General features: G+C 42.4%; 1 protein-coding gene and 1 pseudogene across 6 annotated transcripts in view; one reads left to right on the plus strand and one right to left on the minus strand.

The window, feature by feature from the left end:
• The first annotated feature begins 854 nt into the window (after positions 1-854).
• LOC118398497 (retinol dehydrogenase 14-like) lies at positions 855-3134 on the plus strand (annotated as a pseudogene).
• A 135-nt stretch (positions 3135-3269) lies between these two features.
• The window catches only part of si:dkey-174m14.3 (uncharacterized protein LOC563117 homolog), a 34588-nt gene continuing 14836 nt past the window's right edge, over positions 3270-23021 (minus strand). For all 6 annotated transcript variants that reach the window (XM_035793884.2, XM_035793880.2, XM_035793882.2 and 3 more), the window contains 3 exons: positions 8334-8441; positions 7981-8061; positions 3270-5891 (listed from right to left, as the gene is read on the minus strand). In XM_035793884.2, coding sequence (XP_035649777.1) covers positions 4392-5891; positions 7981-8061; positions 8334-8441 — 1689 coding nt within the window. In that variant the 3' untranslated portion in view covers positions 3270-4391. The remainder of the gene's footprint in view (positions 5892-7980; positions 8062-8333; positions 8442-23021) is intronic.

The following is a 23021-nucleotide window of genomic DNA, read 5'->3' on the forward strand; positions in this document are numbered from 1 at the left end:
GCTTCATTAAATAGTACCCACAAAACACCAGTCTCAATGTCAACAGTGACTCTCTAATGTACTTGTCCTCTTGCTCAGTTGGCCCCGGGGCCTACCACTCCTCTTTCTATTCTGGTTAGAGTCCGTTTGCGCAGTTCTATGAAGGGAGTAGTGGCTCAAAGTAGAGGAGAGATTGACTTCATCACTACTTGTATTTGTGAGAAGTATTGACATGTTGAATGCACTGAGACACCCATGAATTACCTACAAGACATGCCACCAGAAGTTTCTTCACAGTCCCCAAGTCCAGAACAGACTATGGGAGGTACACAGAACAACATAGAGCCCTGACTACATGGAACTCTATTCCACATCAAGTAACTCATGGAAGCAGTAAAATTAGATTTAAAAAAATATTTGTAAAAAAAATAGATAGATAAAAATACACCTTATGGAACAGTGGGGACTGTGAAGAGACACACACAGGCATAGACACATGCATACACACATGATAACATGTACTATACACACATGTACACGTGGATTTTGTGTTGTAGATATGTGGTAGTACACTAGTGGCTTGAGGGCACACACTTAATGTGTTGTGAAATCTGTTGTGAAATGTACTGTAATGTTTGTTAAATTGTATAACTGCTTTCATTTTGCTGGACCCCAGGAAGATTAGCTGCTGCCATGGGGATCCATAATAAATACAAATACAGACCATTTTCTACCAGCAGGGTGCGACTATTTCTTATTTAGCAAGGTGTCACGAGAATATGGCCATGCGAAAACACCGCAAAGGCTTGTGGGTGTTGTAGTTCTTCTCTAGCTCATGCATCTATATTTTGTAAGTGAAACCTAAAGTCCTCGCTGTAATGTCAGCTGCGATTCTTGTGGCAGCTGTTGTCGGTGGTGAAATATTGCTAATTGTTTCCGAATGTTTTCTCCTGGAAGAAATTGGTACAGTTGCTCCAGTACCCGGCAGATATGACGGGGGGAAAGATGGTAATTTTGACCTGAACGAACAGTGGCATAGTGAAAACCTTTGCCGGGAAGCTGCACAAACTCCAGTGTTTAGTAATGAAGGTAATCTTTCAAAGTGCGCAATGGTGTGCTGTCCAACGTGCTGAAACAGTCACGTGTGTACACAGTCGCTTGGTATTTGTTTACAAAAGCTAACAACGTCAATTAAGTTTTAAATAAATTCAGTACAGGGTTTAGTTATCCTAATTATAATTCCTTCACTGGAAATCACTTGCAATGATTGTAGTTTATTACAAATTATATAGATTGAGAGATATATATATAGAGACCAACACGACACAGTCATCCAGCCATCGTTAAACAAAACCCCTATGCTAATCATTCACTGTGTGTGCCTCTTACATGCCTGTTTTCCTTCTGTCTCCCCACATTAGGAAGAACAAAAAGTTGATGTGCTCATCTACAACGCAGGCATCTACACCAAGACAGGAGGGTTTCGAGATGCAGCTGGGGTTCAACCACCTGGATCACTTCCTCCTCACCCACCTCGCCCCGGACTTCCTGTTGAAGTTGTTTTGTGTATATTGTAGTCCTTAGCACAAACCAGTTTGCAACGGAAAATGAAAAAACGAAAGTTTCTTATGAGACAAGAGTTCAGATTAGTCCTTTCCTGTTTCAGACAGTTTTCTTCAATTTGGTGCCTCATGAATACAACCCTTGTGTAATGTCTGTTGTGTTTCTATGGATGATTTTCCCCCTGGAGGGATAATAACATGTTCTACTTCTACTACCACTCCTGTGAGAACAGCTGCAACAAAGCGTTCTGTTACAGCCAGAGCAAGTTGGCTAATCTTCCCGTGAGCTGACCCGAAAATGGAAGACGAGGGCGTCACGGTCAACACACTCTCCCCTGGCATGGTGAGGACCAGGCTGGGGAGGCACATCTACATCCCTCTTCCTGGCAAAACCTCTCCTCTACCTGGCCTGGCTGGCCTTCTTCAAGAGCCCACTGGAGGGCGCTTGGACGCAGCTCTACCTGGCGTGTTCGCCCAACATGGAGGGAGTGGTTGGGAAGTGCTTCGCTAATTGCGAGGAGCTGATGCCCAAGGTAATGGATGATCACTCGGTCAAGAGGCTGTGGAACCTGACTGAAAGCATGTTGGGGATCAAGTCTCAGTAAGAGACCTGGGATCCAGACAGTCTTCTAGAGACGATCCGAGATACCTTTCCCCGTGAATCAAGTGAATTGGGGGATGATTGATTGAGACTGTTTGGGATTTCATTGGAACTGGGATCAGTGGGCAAAGTTCCTGATGTTTTTAATTAACCTTGGTGTGGGTGTGTGCATCTGTGAGAGATGTGCAAATATTGTGTGGATGGAGTGTGAGTGGGATTGGAGGTGTGCATGCCGAGAGTGCTAATAATGTGAGCAATGTGCCTGTGAAACAGAGAAGATCCATTGAGAATTTCTACATGCAGTGTTCCATGAATGTGTAACTAAGTATACCAGTTCCCATAGGAACCTACTAGATTATATGTACTGTACTTTTTTCCACCAGTGTTTACTGAATCACAAATTCACACAATCAAAGTGGAGGGGAGCTAATTCCTTGTAGTGATTAGCAAAGGGAAGGTGGACTGTCATATTTGCTTTTAAAGTGTGCTTACGTGTTTGGTTATAGTGCTACCGAAATATCCCCGGAGTGGTTTGAAAAGCAAGCAAATTGATATCTAGTTCACCAGCTGTATATAAATGCTAAGGCAGCTAAGCTCATGCATACTGCATCGTGCATTTGACGGTGGGAAAAGGGAATAGAGGACTGGTTGTGTTGTGTTGCCTAATCCAGTTTTCGTCTCGTGAAGTGTTTGAATTGTAAATGCGTTGCCTTCTGCTGTGACTGGATGCACAGGAACAATTAAGTTTACAACGAGATTCAGATTCAGTTGGATGATGTTGCGATGTTGATGCTGTGGTGGCTCCCTCCTCTGGATAGATGTAATCTCTCAAGTAATTCCCTTTTCGCTTCAGAGCGAGTGAGTGAGAGGGGGAGTGCGTTTTGAATGTCAATGGGGAGGTATGGCTTATGCTATACATTAACAAACTAGTCGACAATCCAAAGATAGTTTCTCTCAAGCACACAGCTTGATTGGAATGCTTTTTAAAACAACATTGTTTCTGCAATCATTTTAGCAAATGGCATAATTATTATCGTCCACACACACGCACGGACGCACGCACGCACGCACACACACCAACACACACATCAACACTAAATCACACTTTAGCAAACCTTGGAGCATAGACATGTGTGGTTTGTGCTTTATTAGGTTAAATGAAACACAACAGAAATATAGAAACATGCATCATTGTGTGATAGAAACAGATTTGTGGTTGCTTGATTGGGGTGTGGGCATCTGAGGTAGAGTGGGACAGGAAAATGTCTCCAAGGGTTATAGAGCAAAAATAACATCAACCGGGTAAGACAAATGTTTACATCTCAAAAGAAGTCCATCAGTAGCAAAATGATACATACTTCGAACGGTCTCTTTAAGCGCTCTGGATATTTCAAAATGGTGTCAAAGCAAAAACTGAACGAATCAATGGAGCTGCACTCAAACGGGTTTAGGCTAGGGGCATCTCTATTTTTGAGTTACAAACATCTCTTAGTGCTGCAACTTTAACCCATGCCCCATTGTCATACGTATTTTACTCTGCAGAAATGCAGCACAGTATTCAGTATTCAGCCTGTGATTGACAAACAAATCTCTATGTGCAATTTTGACAGTCTTCTTTAACATTCCAACTATCTCTCTTTGATCTGCAGATGCTCTTAATCACCAGACATATTTACAATGTGTTGGTGTCCACATCTGATTGAATTGTAGTCATTTCTCTACAATCATCAGTTTTATATTTTCTTTTGAATGCAACTACAAAAAAAATATGTCTTTGAACACTCAATTGTTGTAGTTGTAATTAAATATATTTATATATTTCAACAGTTACTTTAAATACTTCCTTCATCCACATGGAGCAACTGTGGTCTCTGGTACCTCCAAATACTATTTTATGTACCAAATGTACCAAAGGTAGCAGAGTCCTTTCCTATATTCCTCACTCATTTGGCACAGTAATAAATAGTCAATTCACCTGACCCAGACAATCTTACACGTTCATTGTAGTGATGCGAACCACACTTTTGTCAGTTTTTCACAGCTGTGGCAACAATCTGATGAATTCATGCTTAACCTACTGTATCGTCCAAATGTCCTATCAAAATGAATGTCCTTCAACTGAACGGCTAGACTCACACTAATCAATGTGTTTTGCTGGATCTACCAAGACCTCTCACCTCACATCCCACCAGGGAAAGAGATGAAGAAAAAGAAAGAACAGTAAGTCAGGATGAGAATCCCTTCTTCTCTCAGTTCAGAAGTGTTCCATACAGCTGGGCTTTGGTGAGACTGTCCTTTCTGGAGAGTCCTAACGTACCAAATGTTTGGTATTGCGGGGGAGGGGGACAAGGTGGTAGCGGGGGCGGTGGTGGACTGCCCTGGGGGGGCGATGGATGCTGCATCTCGGTCTGGTAGTGCTGCTGCAGTTCGGCAGCCATCTCCAGGGACCTCTGGTTTAGGGACTCAGTGGAGCTGTTTGGGCTGACGTCCTCGTACTCCTTGTTCTGCCCTCCACCTCCTACCCCGGCCCCTGCTACACCGACACTGCCCTCCCTGTCATTGGAGCTTGCTGAGTGGTAGAGGCTGTGCTCTGACTCCTGGCTGTCCTCCTTTCCCCGGTAGAGATGGGTCTGGTGGGCCTGCTGGCTGTGGGACGGATGGGACTGACGGAGTCCCCCCACAGGGCTACACTGGGGGCTGGGCGTGGAGAAGCACACTGGGGTTTCCATGATGGGTCCTACCCCTGCCTGGTGGTAGAAGTCTGCCCCTTCCTGGAAGCTGCTGTATAGGGGTCCCAGTCGGATCTTGGCGGGCCGAACGGAGAAGTGCTGCTCGGAGAAGCTGTAGGGCGAGGCCCGGCCGGGCGAGTGGTACGAGTGGGCGCTTAGGTCCTCCACACTCAGCTGCCTCCAGCGACCAATCAGCTCCTCCTCCTCGGGCGCCAGTGTGCTGCCCCGGCGGCTGTCTCCATAGACGACGCTTGGCGAGGAGGAAGGAGGGAGGGGTTCGTAGGGCTCGCTGAAGCACGAGGACATGGTGCGGCTGTAGACAGGCGAGCTGCCGTTCTGGTGGTGTGCTCCGCCGGCCTGCTGGAAGACAGCGTGGACCTTGGCGAAGCCGCCCCCGCTGGGACTGTCCCTCTCCCAGGAGGAGTCACTCTTCCTCTCATAGTCTCCCCCATTCCTCCAGTCCATGTAGAGGGAGTGGTGGTGGGGAGAGGAGGCCGTGCTGCTTGGTGGGCCGTTGCCCTTGTTGTCGTCTGAGCCCCCTCCGCTGAAGCTGGAGTAGGAGCTGCCCGAGGTGGGGCCCAGAGAGGTGGGGAACTTGGCAAAGCACTCCTGGGAGAAGCCAGACCTCAGTCCCAACAAGGGACCCTCCTCTGGGTTACTATCTGTGGAGTTCTGGGGCCCGTAGAGCAGCTTTCTCTGGCCATGGAGGTCCATGCTTGGCCTGCGCTCACGGTTCTGATCGACCGGGCAGTACAGAGCTGTGTCGCTGCTGTACAGGTCTGACTTGTATGCTGCCCGGAGGCCAAGGCGCTCACCTCTGTCCAGGGTGTCCAGGAGAAAGCCTTGGTCCTGGGGTTGGGGGCTAGGCGAGCTAGAGGCTTGGCTGCCGCTGCAGGCCTCGTCGGGCTTCTCCAGCACCTTGGCGATGACGGAGGCAGGGACGGAATCGGCATAGGCAGTGTGGCAAAGAGGTGTGCCCTCCATGTGCATGGTCACGCGTTCCTGGAATTCAGCAGGCAACTGAGAAATAGAGAGAGAGAGACACTGAGGTATAGATAATGGTGATACAGACCGTGAGATTAGTGCATGGAAGTTCATGGACGATAAAAACAATGTTTTCAAACATTAGCAACAACATACTGATAATGGCACCATATGGAGATCAGGCATGAAACTGAAAACTATAACTGAGGAGGTGTAACCTGGAGTTATTTCATGGATGGTAAACATAGGTACATCATGAGATCATTAGTTTGATATGTGGCTGTTGCCTCTGCCTCTCCATAGCAACAAGAATGAAGCTTTTGCAGAATGTTATCAAAAGGAATCTAGTCAATTATCGTTAATTGGCAATGAGAAGCTAGCTAATTATAGCTTCATGGCTAATAGGAGCCAAGACTAAACGTTTGTACAAACATCCTTTCATAGCAGTTGTATCACACATTCGCTTTAACCAATGTAAATACCCAATTACCATGAGATATTTAGATATTGTTTGCACATATTTCCAGGACCAATTTTTCAAAGAACATAATCATTTTCAACAGCCTACACCAGCCTAACCTGGACGATGCAGGGCCAATTGTGCGCCGCCCTATGGGACTCCCAATCACAGCCGGTTGTGGTACAGCCTGGATTCGAACCAGGGTGTCTGTAGTGACGCCTCAAGCACTGAGTTACAGTGTCTTAGACCACTGTGCCACTCGGGAGCCATGCTTGGTATGCAGTGGAGCAAGTGACTAACGCACTTCAATCATGGCTGGAAACATGCATAATGTCTCTGTGTTGCACCACATTCCATCAATAACCTTTTGATTACTCTCCAGTCCACAAACAAACAGACTGCAGGACATAAGCAGAACTATAACCTTTGACCCCATTGCAGCAGTGGACAGTATATGCTCAAGGTGTCATCAGTTTATCTGTTTCTTTCACTCCATATAGTAACACACACACACACACACACACACACACACACACACACACACACACACACACACACACACACACACACACACAGCATTAGTTTATGACCATTACGTAACTGATGAATCGTGTTTGCATTGATATTTCCATTTAGGCGCATGGTGCCAAATGTGCTGAGGCATTTTTTAACGGTATTGGCAACGTGCCAGCTTTAAAATCTGCTCTTGCCACGCGGGCCGGGCAGGGGGCCCAGAGCTGATACAGCTGAAAGCCTTGCCAGTCTGCCCTGGCACTAACGCACTCATCAATACTCGCTCGTTCCTCTCCCGCTGGAAAACAAAAGTAGCATGGGCACTGTTGGGCATACTCAAATCTCCATCTTATGCATATAGTGTCTGAGCTCTCTGCAACCTTCCATCAATTACTCACTTACCTGTCACATAATGTAGCTGTAGTGTTCCATTGTTAATCACTGTCAAACATTTACCTCCTAACCAATCCATCAGTGGAGTAATCACCTTATGATTCAAACTGTTGATGTATTGGAAGTTTGGAACTATTTCAGCTCAGGTTCGAGGGCCCAGGTTTTAACCCGTAATCCTGGCTCATGCATTGATCGATGTGAATGGATCAAGACTTGTGCTAATATTTGCAGCACTGCACATCGTGCCCATACCTCAAGTCAGGTGGATTCAGCTGCTTAGATACAGGATGAAGGTTGTTTTAGCTCCTGGGGATTTTTATCCAAGTGAATTTCCCTCCCTGTGTAGTAGCTTCACTAACACCATCCAATGGCTGGGGTTGAGGAAGTCATAAGACCGTAGCTTCAGCTTAGCATTAGCTTTAATTTAACTTAGCCAGTGTAGTATGTTGATAATAGGCAGCAGCAGACTTGGGGTCAAATAGTATACATTTTCTTTCAAATACTTTAGCTGTGCTAAATTGCCCTTGCCAGGTGCAATGGATCTCGTAGAAAAATTGCCAAAGGTCAAATCTTGCCTATCTGTCACTCTGACCAAGCTCAACCAAGTGCTTAAAGTTTGAAAGAAAACAAAGTACTATTTGAGCCCAGGTCTGATAGGCAAAGAAGAATAACTAAACCACTGCAATTTCCCTGGACTCTTGGGTACATTCAATGTGGCTGTTCAAGTAATTATATGTCTGTGGTTGGGGGAGGACTCACCTCAGAAAGCTGGGTCCTGTAGTGGGACTTGTTGCACTGGAGCAGCTGGGCAGCCAGGTTACAGTCCTTCCTGTACAGATCCTACAGGACAGACACAGTGTTGGAATGTGTTAGAAGAAAACATGTTCTTAAGAAATTATTCATTCTAAAGAAACACACTGCATTGAATTCAAGGATGAGCCAGAACCGGGACTTGAACTCAGGTGTTGTTCGGTCCAACACCTTATATAACGAGCTCCAAACCTCTTGGCGAAGATGCTAGGTGTTGTATACTAAGGTTGTTACAATACACTTTGAGGGTTGTGACTATACTTTTGATGACCTATAGATCTGACCTCATAGAGTGCCCTTACATTGTCCTCCCTCAGTTTCTCAATGGTCAGCTTGGCCTCCATCAGGTGGTTGTTGAGCACGATGATCTCTCTGCTCAGGGCTCTCTTCTCGTCGTCATGGTGCTGAGACTGAGGAGAGCAAAGGCTAATGTCAGACTCACGTTGCAAATACATTGTTGTTTTTTCTTTGATTTCCGTGGCAGTGCAGTAGAACCCAGCCAGATGCCATACCCTACATATGTTTGCTTATAATCATATCATGCTTAATTAAACACACATCACTTAAAATGGTCTAAAAGTATACAAGAGTGTCCCATCATTCTCTGTGCCTCAGATCACACAGGACACGGAATTCTCAGAGGCCTCAACTCGTGACTATCTTACCGTGAACTAGCTGAAACGGCTTCATTTCACTCTCTGTTCCAGACAACATGACAACGTAGCAGAAGTCTAACTATTCTCATTGTTCAACTGAACTTTTTATCAGTTTCATATCAACCATCTGTACATCTGTAATGATGCATGTATATAATTCAGCATTACTTTATAATCTTAAACTTATTTCTTTATAATCTTTGCTATTAGATGTAAATTCCCCTGTTTTGGGGACCAGCGTGGGTCTGGTACCGGTTCGACCAACATTGTTTGCTTATAAGTCGATATGTGAACACCATAGATGGAAATGGCTTGCTTGAGTGGTAGCCCTGATTCTCATGGACACTGGAGTATGTCTCTTCTGCCTGTGTGAAGCAGGATGGGAAATCTAAAACCACTCGAAACTGGGATGTCCATCCTACCATTTAATTCGCTCTTCCAACTCTCCATCAACTCCTGGCTGAACCCTACGTCACAGACACTAACCGCGCATATGCCTGGAATCCTTACATCTTAACGCAACAGGAGAGAGTGGTTTCAGAGATAGATTTATAGCAAGTAGTCTAAAATAATTCATAGATTTTAAACAAAAAACACTTTATGATTCATATGAGATGAAAGGCGAGTTCCTAACGAGTTCGGGAAGCCAAGCTAGAACTCTGTGAGACGTTCACAGCAATTGGGGCAGACATTTTGAACAAGAGAGACCTTCAGAAAATATGCACATTTCTAGCACTAAATATACAAATATGTATTTTACACTTGTAAGGAAGGTGAAATCTTGTAGTTAGTTATTTTATAAATTGATTATACAATATTTAGAAAAAATATCTAAAATCGTTTCAAGTCTTCTTCATCTAGTTTTGTTGAATAGGAAATACATCATATGAGATTTGAATCTTTCTTTGAGTAGGCAGCATTATTAGTTATTTTTTATGGCCCTCTCATGATAAATAATTACTTTTGGGGATGACATCGATTACATTTTCGCTAACGTTTAGTTACATTTAAGAGGATTTATACCGTCCTGTTGGTGCTATTAGCATCTGGTGCTATCAGACTCTGGTGCTATTAGACTTTGCATTTTCACGACTATCTGTACCCCAAAGCTCTGTGGCCTCAATTCTTCTCTCTCTCTCCAGTCAAGTCAACTTATCAGAAATTACAGGTCTGCCTGCTTCACCATGAAGATTTATAACTCTAGGTGAGTAAATTAGGTGAAAGTCCACCAAGATGGCCCTTGCCTAAACTTGGCATTGTGTGCAGCTGGTCCCACCAGAATGAATTATCCACACATCAGTTGTAAATTGAGTTGCATCTTCTAGGTGCTCCTACACTGTACCACTGAACTGACTGGGGCTTCTGACTGAAGCCGACTGTCCTTGCCACTTGCCAAGACGCTCTGGCACTCCCTTGAATAAAGATGGCAGAATATAGCAAAATTCTGGTTACCACTGGAGATTTTGAATTGTTCCAGAAGCTTATACTGTTTCGACTATGCCTGCCAAACCTCATCCTCCCAGTCCTATTCGCTAGTTTTATTTTTGTCCCAAAAAAATAAAAAAAATAAAAATGTTATTTGTCACAACAGGTGTAGATTAACAGTGAAATGCTTACTTACAGGGCCCTTCCCAACAATGTAGAGAGAAAACAATAGAAATATAAAAATACACAATGAGTAATGATAGTAACAATGAGCAAAGACCTTTCTTCTGAAACTCATCAGTCTATTCTTGCTCTGAGAAATGAATGTAAGGTGTGGCGTCGTCGGATGAGGGGGAATTGGACCAAAGCGCAGCGTGTTAAGTGTTCATGACTTTTATTAAACAGAACAATCAGAGACAACGATAGGCAGCTGTCCCTGATTGAGAACCATACCCGGCCAAAACAAAGAAATACAAAACATAGAAAAAGGAACATAGAATGCCCACCCACATCACACCCTGACCAAACCAAAATAGAGACATAAAAAGCTCTTTAAGATCAGAGGTGCGGACTCTGGCCGCAAAACCTGAACCTATAGGGGAGGGTCTGGGTGGGAATTTCTCTGCGGTGGCGGCTCTGGTGCGGGACGTAGACCCCGCTCCACTTCTGGCTTGGCCCACTTAGGTGGCGCCTCTAGAGTGGGGACCCTCGCCGCCGACCCCGGACTGGGGACACTCGTAGCGGGCCCCAGACTGGGGACCCTCGTAGCGGGCCCCGGACTGGGGACCCTCGTTGTGGGCCCTGGACTGGGCACCCTCGTTGTGGGCCCCGGACTGAAGGGCGACTCAGAAGGCTCCGGACTGGAGGGCGACTCGGAAGGCTCCGGACTGGAGGGAGACTCGGAGGCCTCCGGACTGGAGGGCGTCGCTGGAGGGTCCGGACTGGAGGGTGTTGCTGGAGGCTCCGGACTGGAAGACGACTCGGGAGGTTCCGGACTGGAGAACGACTTGGAAGGCTCCGGACTGGAGGGCGACTCGGAAGGCACCGGACTGGATGGCGTCGCTGGAGGGGCCGGACTGGAGGGCGACTCTGGATGGAGGAAACGTAGAGACAGCCTGGTGCATGGGGCTGCCACAAGGCCCACCAGGCTGGGGAGACCTACAGGAGGCCTGGTGCGTAGAGGAAGCACAGGATGAACCGGGCTGTGGGGGAGCACTGGAGCTCTGGTGCGCAGACTTGGCACCACTCCTCCAGGCTGAATGCCCACTTTAGCCCGGCCCCTCCAGAGTGCAGGCACAGGTCGAAATGAACAGTCCCAGCGTACTGGAGACACAGTGTGCAGAGCCGGCGCAGGGTAAAAGTTTTGGGGTCTGCCTCTCGTGCCTGCTGCGCTGACTTGCCTCATATCGCCGACCTCTCAGCTTTAGCTGCCTCCAGTTCTCCAGGGTCCCTTTCCGTCCAATATCTCCTCCCATGTCCAGGAGTCCTGAACCCTCTGCTCCTCCATACCATGCTGCTTGGTCCTTTGGTGGTGGGTAGTTCAGTAACGGGTGTCGTCGTCGGATGAGGAGAAATCGGACCAAAGCGCAGTGTGGTAACCTAAGTGTTTGTGACTTTTATTAAACAGAACACTGAAACAAAAATGACAAAGTGAATAAACAAAACCGAAACAGTCCTGTCAGGTGCAAAACACTAAACAGAAAACAACTACCCACAAAACCCATGTGGGAAAAGCTACCTAAGTATGGTTCCCAATCAGAGACAACGATAGTCAGCTGTCCCTGATTGAGAACCATACCCGGCCAAAACAAAGAAATACAAAACATAGAAAAAGGAACATAGAATGCACACCCAAATCACACCCTGACCAAACCAAAATAGAGACATAAAATCTCTCTAAGGTCAGGGTGTGACAATGAAGGCTATTCCATGCGAGAAATTGCAAAGAAACTGAAGATCTTGTACAACGGCCTTGTACAACTCCCTTCACAGAACAGTGCAAACGGGCTCTAACCAGAATCAAAAGAGGAGTGAGAGGCCCCGTTGCACAACTGAGCAAGAGGACAAGTACATTAGAGTGTCTAGTTTTAGAAACAGACGTCTCACAAGTCTTCAACTGGCAGCTTCACAGAGTACAGCGTATGAATTAGGCTGTTTGAGAACGTTTGAAGTACAATACCAACATACAGTAGCTACTGTCATAGGTCAGAGCATAGGTGGAATAGGCATTGTGGTGCTCATGTGAATTTCCTTTATTTTACTGCTTCAGACCAATGCCTATTCTCACTTAAAACATTGTATTTTGTTTTTAATTTCCTTTTTACACCGGAAAGTGATTATATAACATCATTATACAACATCATTATACAACATTATAATAATACAAAATAACACAGCAATAAAAGTTCATTAAGAGCAAACAACAAATAAAAATGGCAACAGAAATAATGTAATTGTTAGTATTCATCTAATATTAACAGCTGATTTTCCAGAGGGAAGCGAATGACTAGCAACCCTTTTAAGCCAATATGGAGTAAACTGGAAACATTTTCCCTGATCTCTCTTTAGACAATTGAGCAAGCACCTGGAAAATACACAAATAATCAACATGTACCCATGAACTATGTACAAGTTTACATACCTGTAAACAAAAGTGAGTTATCACTAAATAGAACATTTACAACCAAATGCACATTCATCTGATATAGTCAACTTTGTAAATACAATTCACGGATGGCCACAATTGCTCTTGAGAAGCTATAGGTTTATGCATGCTTGTTTTGTTCAAGCCCAGTTCTACCACACCTGATCCTACTAGTCATGGTCTCGATGAACAGCTGAGTGGTAGAATCACGTGTAGTAGTACTGGGCTTAAACATAGAAGCCTGCATAACGGTGTGGATCGTCAAGAGCAATTTTGACAACTCCTTTTACAAACACTGCAACAAATGACAAATTGCTGAGAAACACCTGTAAAACAGTCATTAGACAAGTGCAAAACTCGGAAGAGAAATTATTGACATACAGTTTGAACAAATCTGAACTTGGATAGGTGCTCTAAATCCTTGAAAACAAAACTTCAGCTACAAATGTCCTAAGTAATGCTGTACACAGCTGTCCAACTCCAGTAAAAGAGCACAATGTCCTCATTTATAAATGGCAGTATAAACATGAAAACAGGTGGGAGTGGGAGTACTCAAGATTTGGAACAGAACACACATCTTAAGTATTGACAGTGGCAAAGTACCATGTGTACTGTGTGCATTTAAAATTGGTATAAGTCATTTGTCAGTTCCACATGGGCCAGCTTGCATTTCTCTGTGACAGGAACATGCCCACAATCCACCACTCTGCCATGAAGCACTGTGTCCCCGGGCAGTACTGTAGGGATGGCGTGCATCTCACTGATGAGGGCAACGACCTCTTTCTTCCTTGAGAGTCTGAGAGATGGTCTCTCCTCAGTTCTAGAAAGACGCACGCAGTAGTACACACCACCGCACTCACTGCCACTTCACAAACCAAAAGGCGCTTTTAAGAGCCACCTAATAAATGCAAAAAGCGCTGTGTGTCAAAACTATACACTAAAGAGAATGGTATGAATGTATCCTCCAAGATGCAAACCCAGGACCTTCAGTTCCAAAGGCAACTTGACACTCTAAAATGGACAGTCTGGTGATGACAGGAAGTTTTTATTTAGTTAATAACCTCTCTGGGGTATGTGGGACGGTAGAGTCCCACGTCGCCAACAGCCAGTGAAAGTGCAGGGCGCCAAATTCAAAACAACAGAAATCTCATAATTAAAATTCCTCAAGCATACAAGTATTTTACACCATTTTAAAGATAAACTTCTCTTTAATCCAGCCACAGTGTCTGATTTAAAAAAGGCTTTACGGCGAAAGCACAATAAATGATTATGTGAGGTAAGCACCTAGTCACAGAAAACAGCCATTTTCCCAGCCAAAGTGAGGAGTCACAAAAAGCAGAAATAGAGATAAAATGAATCACTAACCTTTGATGATCTTTATCAGATGACACTCATAGGACTTCATGTTACACAATAAATGTATGTTTTGTTCGATAAAGTTCATATTTATATCCAAAAATTTATATAGAGTTTACATGGGCGTGTTATGTTCAGTAGTTCCAAAACATCCAGTGATTTTGCAGAGAGCCACATAAATTTACAGTAATACTCATCACAAATGTTGATGAAAATACACGTGTTATGCATGGAACTTTGGATAAACTTCTCCTTAATGCAACCGCTGTGTCAGATTTTAAAAAGCTTTACTGAAAAAGCACACCATGCAATAATCTGAGTACAGCGCTCAGATATCCGCCATGTTGTGGAGTCAACAGAAGTCAGACATAGCATTATAAATATTCACTTACCTTTGATGATCTTCATCAGAATGCACTCCCAGGAATCCCAGTTCCACAATAAATGTTTGATTTGTTCGATAAAGTCCATCATTTATGTCCAAATACATCCTTTTTGTTCGCTCACGACGCGCAGGCAAGTCCAAGCAAAAGTTCCGACGAAAAGTTGTATTACAGTTCGTAGAAACATGTCAAACAAAGTATAGAATCAATCTTTAGGATGTTTTTATCATAAATCTTCAATAATGTTCCAACTGGAGAATACCTTTGTCTGTAGAAATGCAATGGGACGCAAGCTACCTCTCACATGAACGCGCGTGACCAGCTCATGGCACTCTGCCAGAGCCCTGACTCATTCAGCTCTCATTCCACCCTCCTTCACAGTAGAAGCATCAAACAAGGTTCTAAAGACTGTTGACATCTAGTGGAAACCTTAGGAAGTGCAATATGACCCCATAGACACTGTATATTTGATAGGCAATGACTTGAAAAACTACAAACCTCAGATTTCCCACTTCCTGGTTGGATTTTTTCTCAGGTTTTTGCCTGCCAAATGAGTTATTTTATACTCACAGACATCATTCAAACATTTTTAGAAACTTCAGAGTGTTTTCTATTCAAATCACTAATTATATGCACATTATAGCTTTTATGGCTGAGTAGCAGGCAGTTTACTCTGGGCACCTTTTTATCCAAGCTACTCAATACTGCCCCTGAGGCCCAAAGAAGTTTTAATTCACTCAGTAGTGATTGCGCGTTTATGTATCTTGCTTGATTAAAAATAAACCATCTAAAACAGTTGATTTGTTGAAAACAGATTCATTTAATCACGTAGCTAACCAAATTAGCAAGCATTTCATTTTCTTTTGACGGCACGCTGCTGCAACCTGATATCATAGCATTTCGTATTATTGTGTACCTAAATCTGAGACACTCCATTTAGTATATGTTATGTTTTGTATGGTATGTATTAATTTGTGGACGCTCAGGCCGTTACTTTACGACCCCCAGCACTCCAATCAAGCCCCAGGGGAAAAAGACGAGGGTATGTCACTTCTTGAGATGCAAAACAATATTGTAATTCTTTTGACAGCAAAGATAGATGTAAGGGCAAATGGCTTGGAGGACATGGTTGGGGTGAATACAATTAAAATTGAGACCATGAACAAATCTATAGACTTTATCTTGGGAGAAGTGAAAACCCTCAAAAGTGACATGAAGAAAGTGGAAGTTGTCTGCCAGGAAAATGAAAGGAAGGTGGCTGAACTCGAGCAAAAGGTAAATGAGGCGGAGAGATACCAGCGCAGGTGGAACCTGAAGCTTCATTGAATTCTAGAACAGGCGGGTGAGGACATCAAATGCACAGTTGTTGACATATGTGGAGCTGTCATTCCCGAATCAAAAGCCAAACTTCAGGAAAATGTCAACATCTTTACTCGTTTGGGAAGACTTAAGGATCAAGACAAGAGACCGAGGACAACCATTATCCAGTTCACCAACAGATCTTCAGGATCTTCTCTGGAGGCGAGCGAATAATTGTGAGTTCCTCATCAAGCAAAAATTGAGGTTCACGGAGGATCTGACCTTTGCGAACTAAGTGACACGAGAGAAACTATGGCCGATGGTGGCTGCAGCTCGAAAGGCAGGGAAAACTGCATTTTTTTGTCGGTGCAAGAGTGATCATCGTTGGGAAAGAATTGCGGCCAAATCAGAACATTTGAGAGAGAGCCAGTCTAACTCAAACAGAACTGGTAGGCCTAAATACTGCCTAATTGCCAGGTGAAAAGTAGCCTTTTATTATAAGGAATTCACTCAAACACTTGAATGAGAAAAGGCTGACCTGAGAACTGGTAAACTAAACACTAACTATGGGTGAATAACTGCTTATTGTAAAGTCTACACATTGTCTTCCCCTTGTGGGAGTAAGAATACTTTGGTAACTTTATGACCAGTATTCGTTTGTTTTTTGTTGGAGAGGTCAATAATGGGATGGAAATCCTTTTGAGTTACATATCCTTAGGAAAAGCTTATACTAGCATAACAAGGTTGTTGTTTGAAGTTTATGTCTTTACCTCTTTGTTCAACTAATGTCAGGTGTATTCGTAATTTACTCAAACGTAAGGCTATTTTCCTGAATTGCATACGGTTTAATGCAGACTTTTACTTTCTACAAGAGACTCATGCTTATTCTTCCGATTTCAGTTTTTGGAAAAAATCAATGGGGTAACAATATCTGGTTATCATATGGCAACAACCACTCTGCAGGTGTAACAGTGTTAAGAGGTGAATTTAAAGGGAAGGTCATCAGTAGTAAGACTCACCACTCTGGACGTTGGTTAATTTTAACTGTAAATTTCAACAGTGAAATGTTTCTAGGGAATATTTATGCTTCCAACAACAAGCAAAACAACAGGATATTATTTCAAGAATTTGAAGAAGAGATTAATAGAGTTATGTATAGAGTACAGAGTGTATTTCAGGATATCACATTTATTTTAGGTGGAGACTTTAATTCTCTATCTAATGTGATGATTGACAGATATCCCCCTCCTAACAGATCCAGCATTGTTAATCCTGAGATTAATAATCTATGTCTTGGTCTTGGATTAGTCGATATTTGGAGATCTAAATATCCTGATAAAAAGGAATTCATTTGGAGTAACAAGGACATGTCCAGACAGTCAATAATTGACTTCTGGTTGATTTCTAATTCATTAGATAATACTATAGTCAAGGTGCATTGAAACATCAATTCGTACTGATCATAAAGTTATATTCTTATCTTTAAATATTAATGGATCTGAAGTTAATAAACCAAAATGGAGTTATTGGAAACTCAATAGTAGACTGTTGGTAGATGATCATTTCAAGATGGATGCCAAAGATATTATACAAGACAATTGGAGGAAAGCCCAACTATTTAAGTCTTATGGAAAATATTGGGAATTATTGAAGTATGAAAGAAAATATTCTGAATTTACATCTACAGTGGCTTGCGAAAGTATTCACCCCCCTTGGCATTTTTCTATTTTGTTGCCTTACAACCTGTAATTAAAATAGATTTTCGGGGGGGTTGTATCATTTGATTTACACAACTTGCCTACAATTTTGAAGATGCAAAATAATTTTTATTGTGAAACAAACTAGAAATAAGAAAAAAAAACAGAAAACTTGAGCATGCATAACTATTTACCCCCCACAAAGTCAATACTTTGTAGAGCCACCATTTGCAGCAATTACAGCTGCAAGTCTCTTGGGGTATGTCTCTATAAGCTTGGCACATCGAGCCACTGGGATTTTTGCCCATTCTTCAAGTCAAACTGCTCCAGCACCTTCAAGTTGGATGGGTTCCGCTGGTGTACATCAACCTTTACGTCATACCACAGATTCTCAATTGGATTGAGGTCTGGGCTTTGACTAGGCCATTACAATACATTTAAATGTTTCCTCTTGAACCACTCGTGTGTTTAGCAGTATACTTAGGGTCATTGTCCTGCTAGAAGGTGAACCTCCGTCCCAGTCTCATATCTCTGGAAGACTGAAACAGGTTTCCCTCAAGAATTTCCCTGTATTTCGCGCCATCCATCATTCCTTCAATTCTGACCAGTTTCCCAGTCCCTGCCAATGAAAAACATCCCCACAGCATGATGCTGCCAGCACCATGCTTAACTGTGAGGATTGTGTTCTCAGGGTGATGAGAAGTGTTGGGTTTGTGCCAGACATAGCATTTTCCTTGATGGCCAAAAAGCTAATTTTAGTATCCTCTGACCGGAGTACCTTCTTCCATATGTTTGAGGAGTCTCCCACATGCCTTTTGGCAAACACCAAACGTGTTTGCTTATTTTTTTCTTTAAGCAATGTCTTTTTTCTGGCCACTCTTCCGTAAAGCCCAGCTCTGAGGATTGTAAGGCTTAAAGTGGTCCCATGGAAAGATACTCCAATCTCTTCTCTGGAGCTTTGCAGCTCCTTCAGGGCTATCTTTGGTCTCTTTGTTGCCTCTCTGATTAATGCCCTCCTTGCCTGGTCCATGATTTTTGGTGGTTGGCTCTCTCTTGGCAGGTTTATTGTGGTGCCATATTCTTTCCATTTTTTAATAATGGATTTAATGGTGCTCCGTGGATGTTCAAAGTTTCAGATATTTTTTTAGAACCCACCCCTGATCTGTACTTCTCCACAACTTTGTCCCTGACCTGTTTGCAGACCTCCTTGGTCTTCATGGTGCCAGTTGCTTGGTGCTGCCCCTTGCTTAATGGTGTTGCAGACTCTGGGGCCTTTCAGAACAGGTGTATATATACTGAGATCATGTGACACTTAGATTGCACATAGGTGGACTTTATTTAACTAATTATGTGACTTCTGAAGGTAATTGGTTGCACCAGATCTTATTTAGGGGCGTCATAGCAAAGGGGGTGGATACATATACATATATACCACTTTTCTCTTTTTTAGTAAACAAGTCATTTTTTTCACTTCACCAATTTGGACTATTTTGTGTATGTCCATTACATGAAGTCCAAATAAAAATCCATTTAAATTACAGGTTGTAATGCATCAAAATAGGAAAAACGCCAAGGGGATGAATACTTTTGCAAGGCACTGTATTCATAAGCTTAATATAGATGGCAACGAAAATGAAAACCCCAAAGATATTTCAAAATATGTTTCGTAATTCTATGGTAGCCTTTATACCAGTAATGCCTGTCCTACTAGTGACATATCTGCCTTTCTAGACACTGCCAAAGATTATGCAAAATTCATAGATGAAATACATTTATCTATGTTGTATTCATAGATAAATACAACAAAAGTCTCGTGATGAATTTATATTAATGACCATTTTTTTTTAAATGGATCAGCAGGTTAAAATTGAGCAAATCTCCAGGGAATGATGGCCTTATTAGTGAATTATATAAATATTTTCAGGAGGATATTGTTGTATTTATATTTAATATTTTTAAGGAGGCTGTTGACTTAGGGGTCCTGCCTGTTTCTGTGACACAAGGCCTCATTTCTGTAATCCCCAAACCAAACAAAGATCCTATGATGTTAGAAAATGTACATCCATCTTCGCAGAAAGACTTAAAAAAGGTCTTGACCAAATCATTGATGACGATACCCAGACTGGTTTTATGAAGGGCAGACATATATATAATAATATTCGACTAGGTTAGGTGGTTGTGACCCAGAGACTTTTGACTATTTATTTTGGGACTGTTCTTATGTCAGAAGATTTTGGAGTGAGTTTGAAGATTTTATTTAAAAAGAAACGACTATTAATGTTAATTTGAAAGACTCTGATATTACGTTTTATTTTGATCCAAATGTTATGGACCCTGATTTAACTTTCATTGTTAATTTGTTTATCTTTCATGGAAGATTCTTTATCCATAAAAAGAAGTGGGCAGACAACAAACCCCTCTTCACATTATTTAAGATAGAATTTAAATATTTTTTTAAAATGATCAGTAAATGTAAAAACCAAAAAGGAATACGCACTATACAACTTTTTGACAAATTGAAAATGTATTCGATATGTAATATATCCTTGTCTGTGAGGTTTATGTACTCTTGTTTGTATATTTCTGTTTTTGTATATGTTGTGTTCATAATTTATATATATTTTTTAAATAAAATAAAAAAAATATATAGTATGTTTAAGCTGGAAATACAGGCCTAAGCATTGTTGTTCACTAGTTTGCTCCAATTGGGGGAGGGTGGTAAGGGTTGGAGGGTAATAAAGGAAATATATATTTAAAAAAAGATGTGTGTGTATATATATGTATATTTATATGTATGTATTTATATGTTTATGTATGTATGTGTTTATATGTATGTATATGTGTGTGTGTGTGTATATGCCAAAAAATATATAATATAATAATATATGCCATTTAGCAGACGCTTTTATCCAAAGCGACTTACAGTCAGTCATGTGTGCATACATTCTACGTATGGGTGGTCCCGGGAATCGAACCCACTACCCTGGCGTTACAAGCGCCATGCTCTACCAACTGAGCTACAGAAGTATATGGGGGATTGGAAGTGATGCAGACAATTACAATGATGGAAGCCACAATCTTTCTGCAAAATTAAAGCTGATCTATCCCCTAAAAATAATTATTCTACACTGGATGAAATATTTTGTTCCCTCATCAATCTACACACAATACCCCATAATGACAAATTTATTTTAAAAATCTAAACTCAAATACCTTATTTACACAAGTATTCAGACCCTTTGCTATGAGACTCGAGTTTGAGCTCAGGTGCATCCTGTTTCCAATGATAATCCTTCTACAACTTGATTGGAGTCCACCTGTGGTGAATTCAATTGATTGGACATGATTTGGAAAGGCACACACCTGTCTATAAGGTTCCACATTTGACAGTGCATGTCAGATCAAAAACCAAGCCATGAGGTCGAAAGAATTGTACGTAAAGCTCAGAGACAGGAGGGTGTCGAGGCACATATCTGGGGAAGGTGCCAAAAGATTTCTGCAGCATTGAAGGTCCGCAAGAACACAGTGGCAGCCGTTATTCTTAAATGGAAGAAGTTTGAAACCACCAAGACACTTCTTAGAGCTGGCCGCCCAGCCAACCTGAGCAATTGGGGGAGAAGGGCTTTGGTCAGGGAGGTGACCAAGAACTCGATGGTCACTCTGAATCAGTGCAAAATTTAAAAAGAAAACAGTTTGGGAGTTGTGGTAGGAAGATTTAATACTGAGCTTCAACCAATACCTATATATTATGGGGACTAGATGATAGTAGATGATAGTAACAGTTCAAGATCAACCAAACTGTAGATCATGAGCATGGAGGTTTCACCAGTGGGACATTCTGGTCGAATCTTATATAACAAATAATCTCTTGTGGGAAGACTACATAAACATAAATTGTATTGTAGATCTGTCATGATTTGGTATTTTTTGGGGTATTTTATTAGGACCCCCATTAGCTGTTGTGAAAGCTGCAGCTACTCTTCCTGGAGTCCACACAAAACATGAAACAATGACATAATACAGAACATTAATAGACAACAACAGCTTAAGGACAGAACTACATCAATTTTAAAAAGGACACGTAGCCTACATATCAATACATACACACACATGTATCTAGTTCAAATAGGGGAGAGGCGCTGTGCCCTGAGGTGTTGCTTTATCTGTTTTTTGAAACCAGGTTTACTGTTCAGTTGAGCAATATGAGATGGAACGGAGTTCCATGCAATAATGGTGCTATATAACACTGTGCACTTTCTTGAATTTGGATTTGGGGACTGTGACAAATGTCTGGCCGGTTAAGTGTGTGTGTCAGAGCTGTGTGTACGTTGACTATGCAAACAATTTCTTATAAAAAGAAGTGATGCAGTCAGCCTCTCCTCAACTCTTAGCCAAGAGAGACTATCATGCATAGTATTTATATCGGCCCTCCCATTGCAACGAAGAGCAAGACATGCTGGGCCAGTTGCAGCTTAACTAGGTCTTTCCTTGCGGCACTCAACCACACGACTGGACAATAATCAAGATAAGACAAAACTAGAGCCTGCAGGACTTGCTTTTTGGAATGAGGTGTCAAAAAAGCAGAGCATCTCTTTATTACAGACAGACCTCTCCCCATCTTTACAACCGGCCAAACCCTCCCCTAACCCGGAAGATGCTGGGCCAATTGTGCGCCGCCCCATAGGTCTCCCGGTCGCGGCAGAGCCTGGACTCGAACCAGGAACTCTAGTGGCACAGCTAGCACTGTGATGCAGTGCCTTAGACCACTGCACCACTCGGGAGGATTCATTTATTTATTTTTAATACATTTGCTAAACACTATTTTCGCTTGCTCATTATGGGGTGTTGTGTGTAGATTACTGAGGATTTATATATATATTTGAATCTATTTTAGAATAATGCTGTAACGTAACAAAATGTGGGAAAAGGGTCTGACTACTTCCCAAAGGCACTGTAAATCATACATTTTGACTATGTTTGTGTTTTGTTTCTATAGATTTTTATGACAGTAAAGGAACGGCAAATTATTTAAAACAATTGAACTGCAATAACTTCAGATTGGGGGTTTGTAAAGTGTAAAAAAGAGTTGATTATCTACTGAGCACAGGATAATTGCATCATCGACTTGATAACCGCTAAAGCGGGAGCATTTGAGCTGAATAAGTATCCAACTGATAAGAATTCACAGTTTGATATACAATGAAACCCTTTGATAAATGATCCTGTCCCTTTACGTTCCATGAAACAAAGACCCTCTCCACTCCTCCTTGCTATCCAGCCAGGTCGTAATACAAGTCAGTATTCAATGTCCATCCATGTATGAGGACGTCGGGAGATGACGTGGAAACCGGCCACTAAGGGAAACAGTGAGCGCTGTTACCTTCAAGTAGGTTTTGGTTTTGCTAGGTTGTTGTGGACAGCGATGTCGGATAGGCGTAAGCATCTGCCTCTGATTCCGAAGGTTGCAATTTTGAATCCAGCGATATAAAGGTTTTTTTTCTGATACTTTTGTTTAAAGCCTATCCCAAAA

This window comes from Oncorhynchus keta, chromosome 19, assembly GCF_023373465.1.
Source record: "Oncorhynchus keta strain PuntledgeMale-10-30-2019 chromosome 19, Oket_V2, whole genome shotgun sequence".
Lineage (NCBI taxonomy): Eukaryota > Metazoa > Chordata > Actinopteri > Salmoniformes > Salmonidae > Oncorhynchus > Oncorhynchus keta.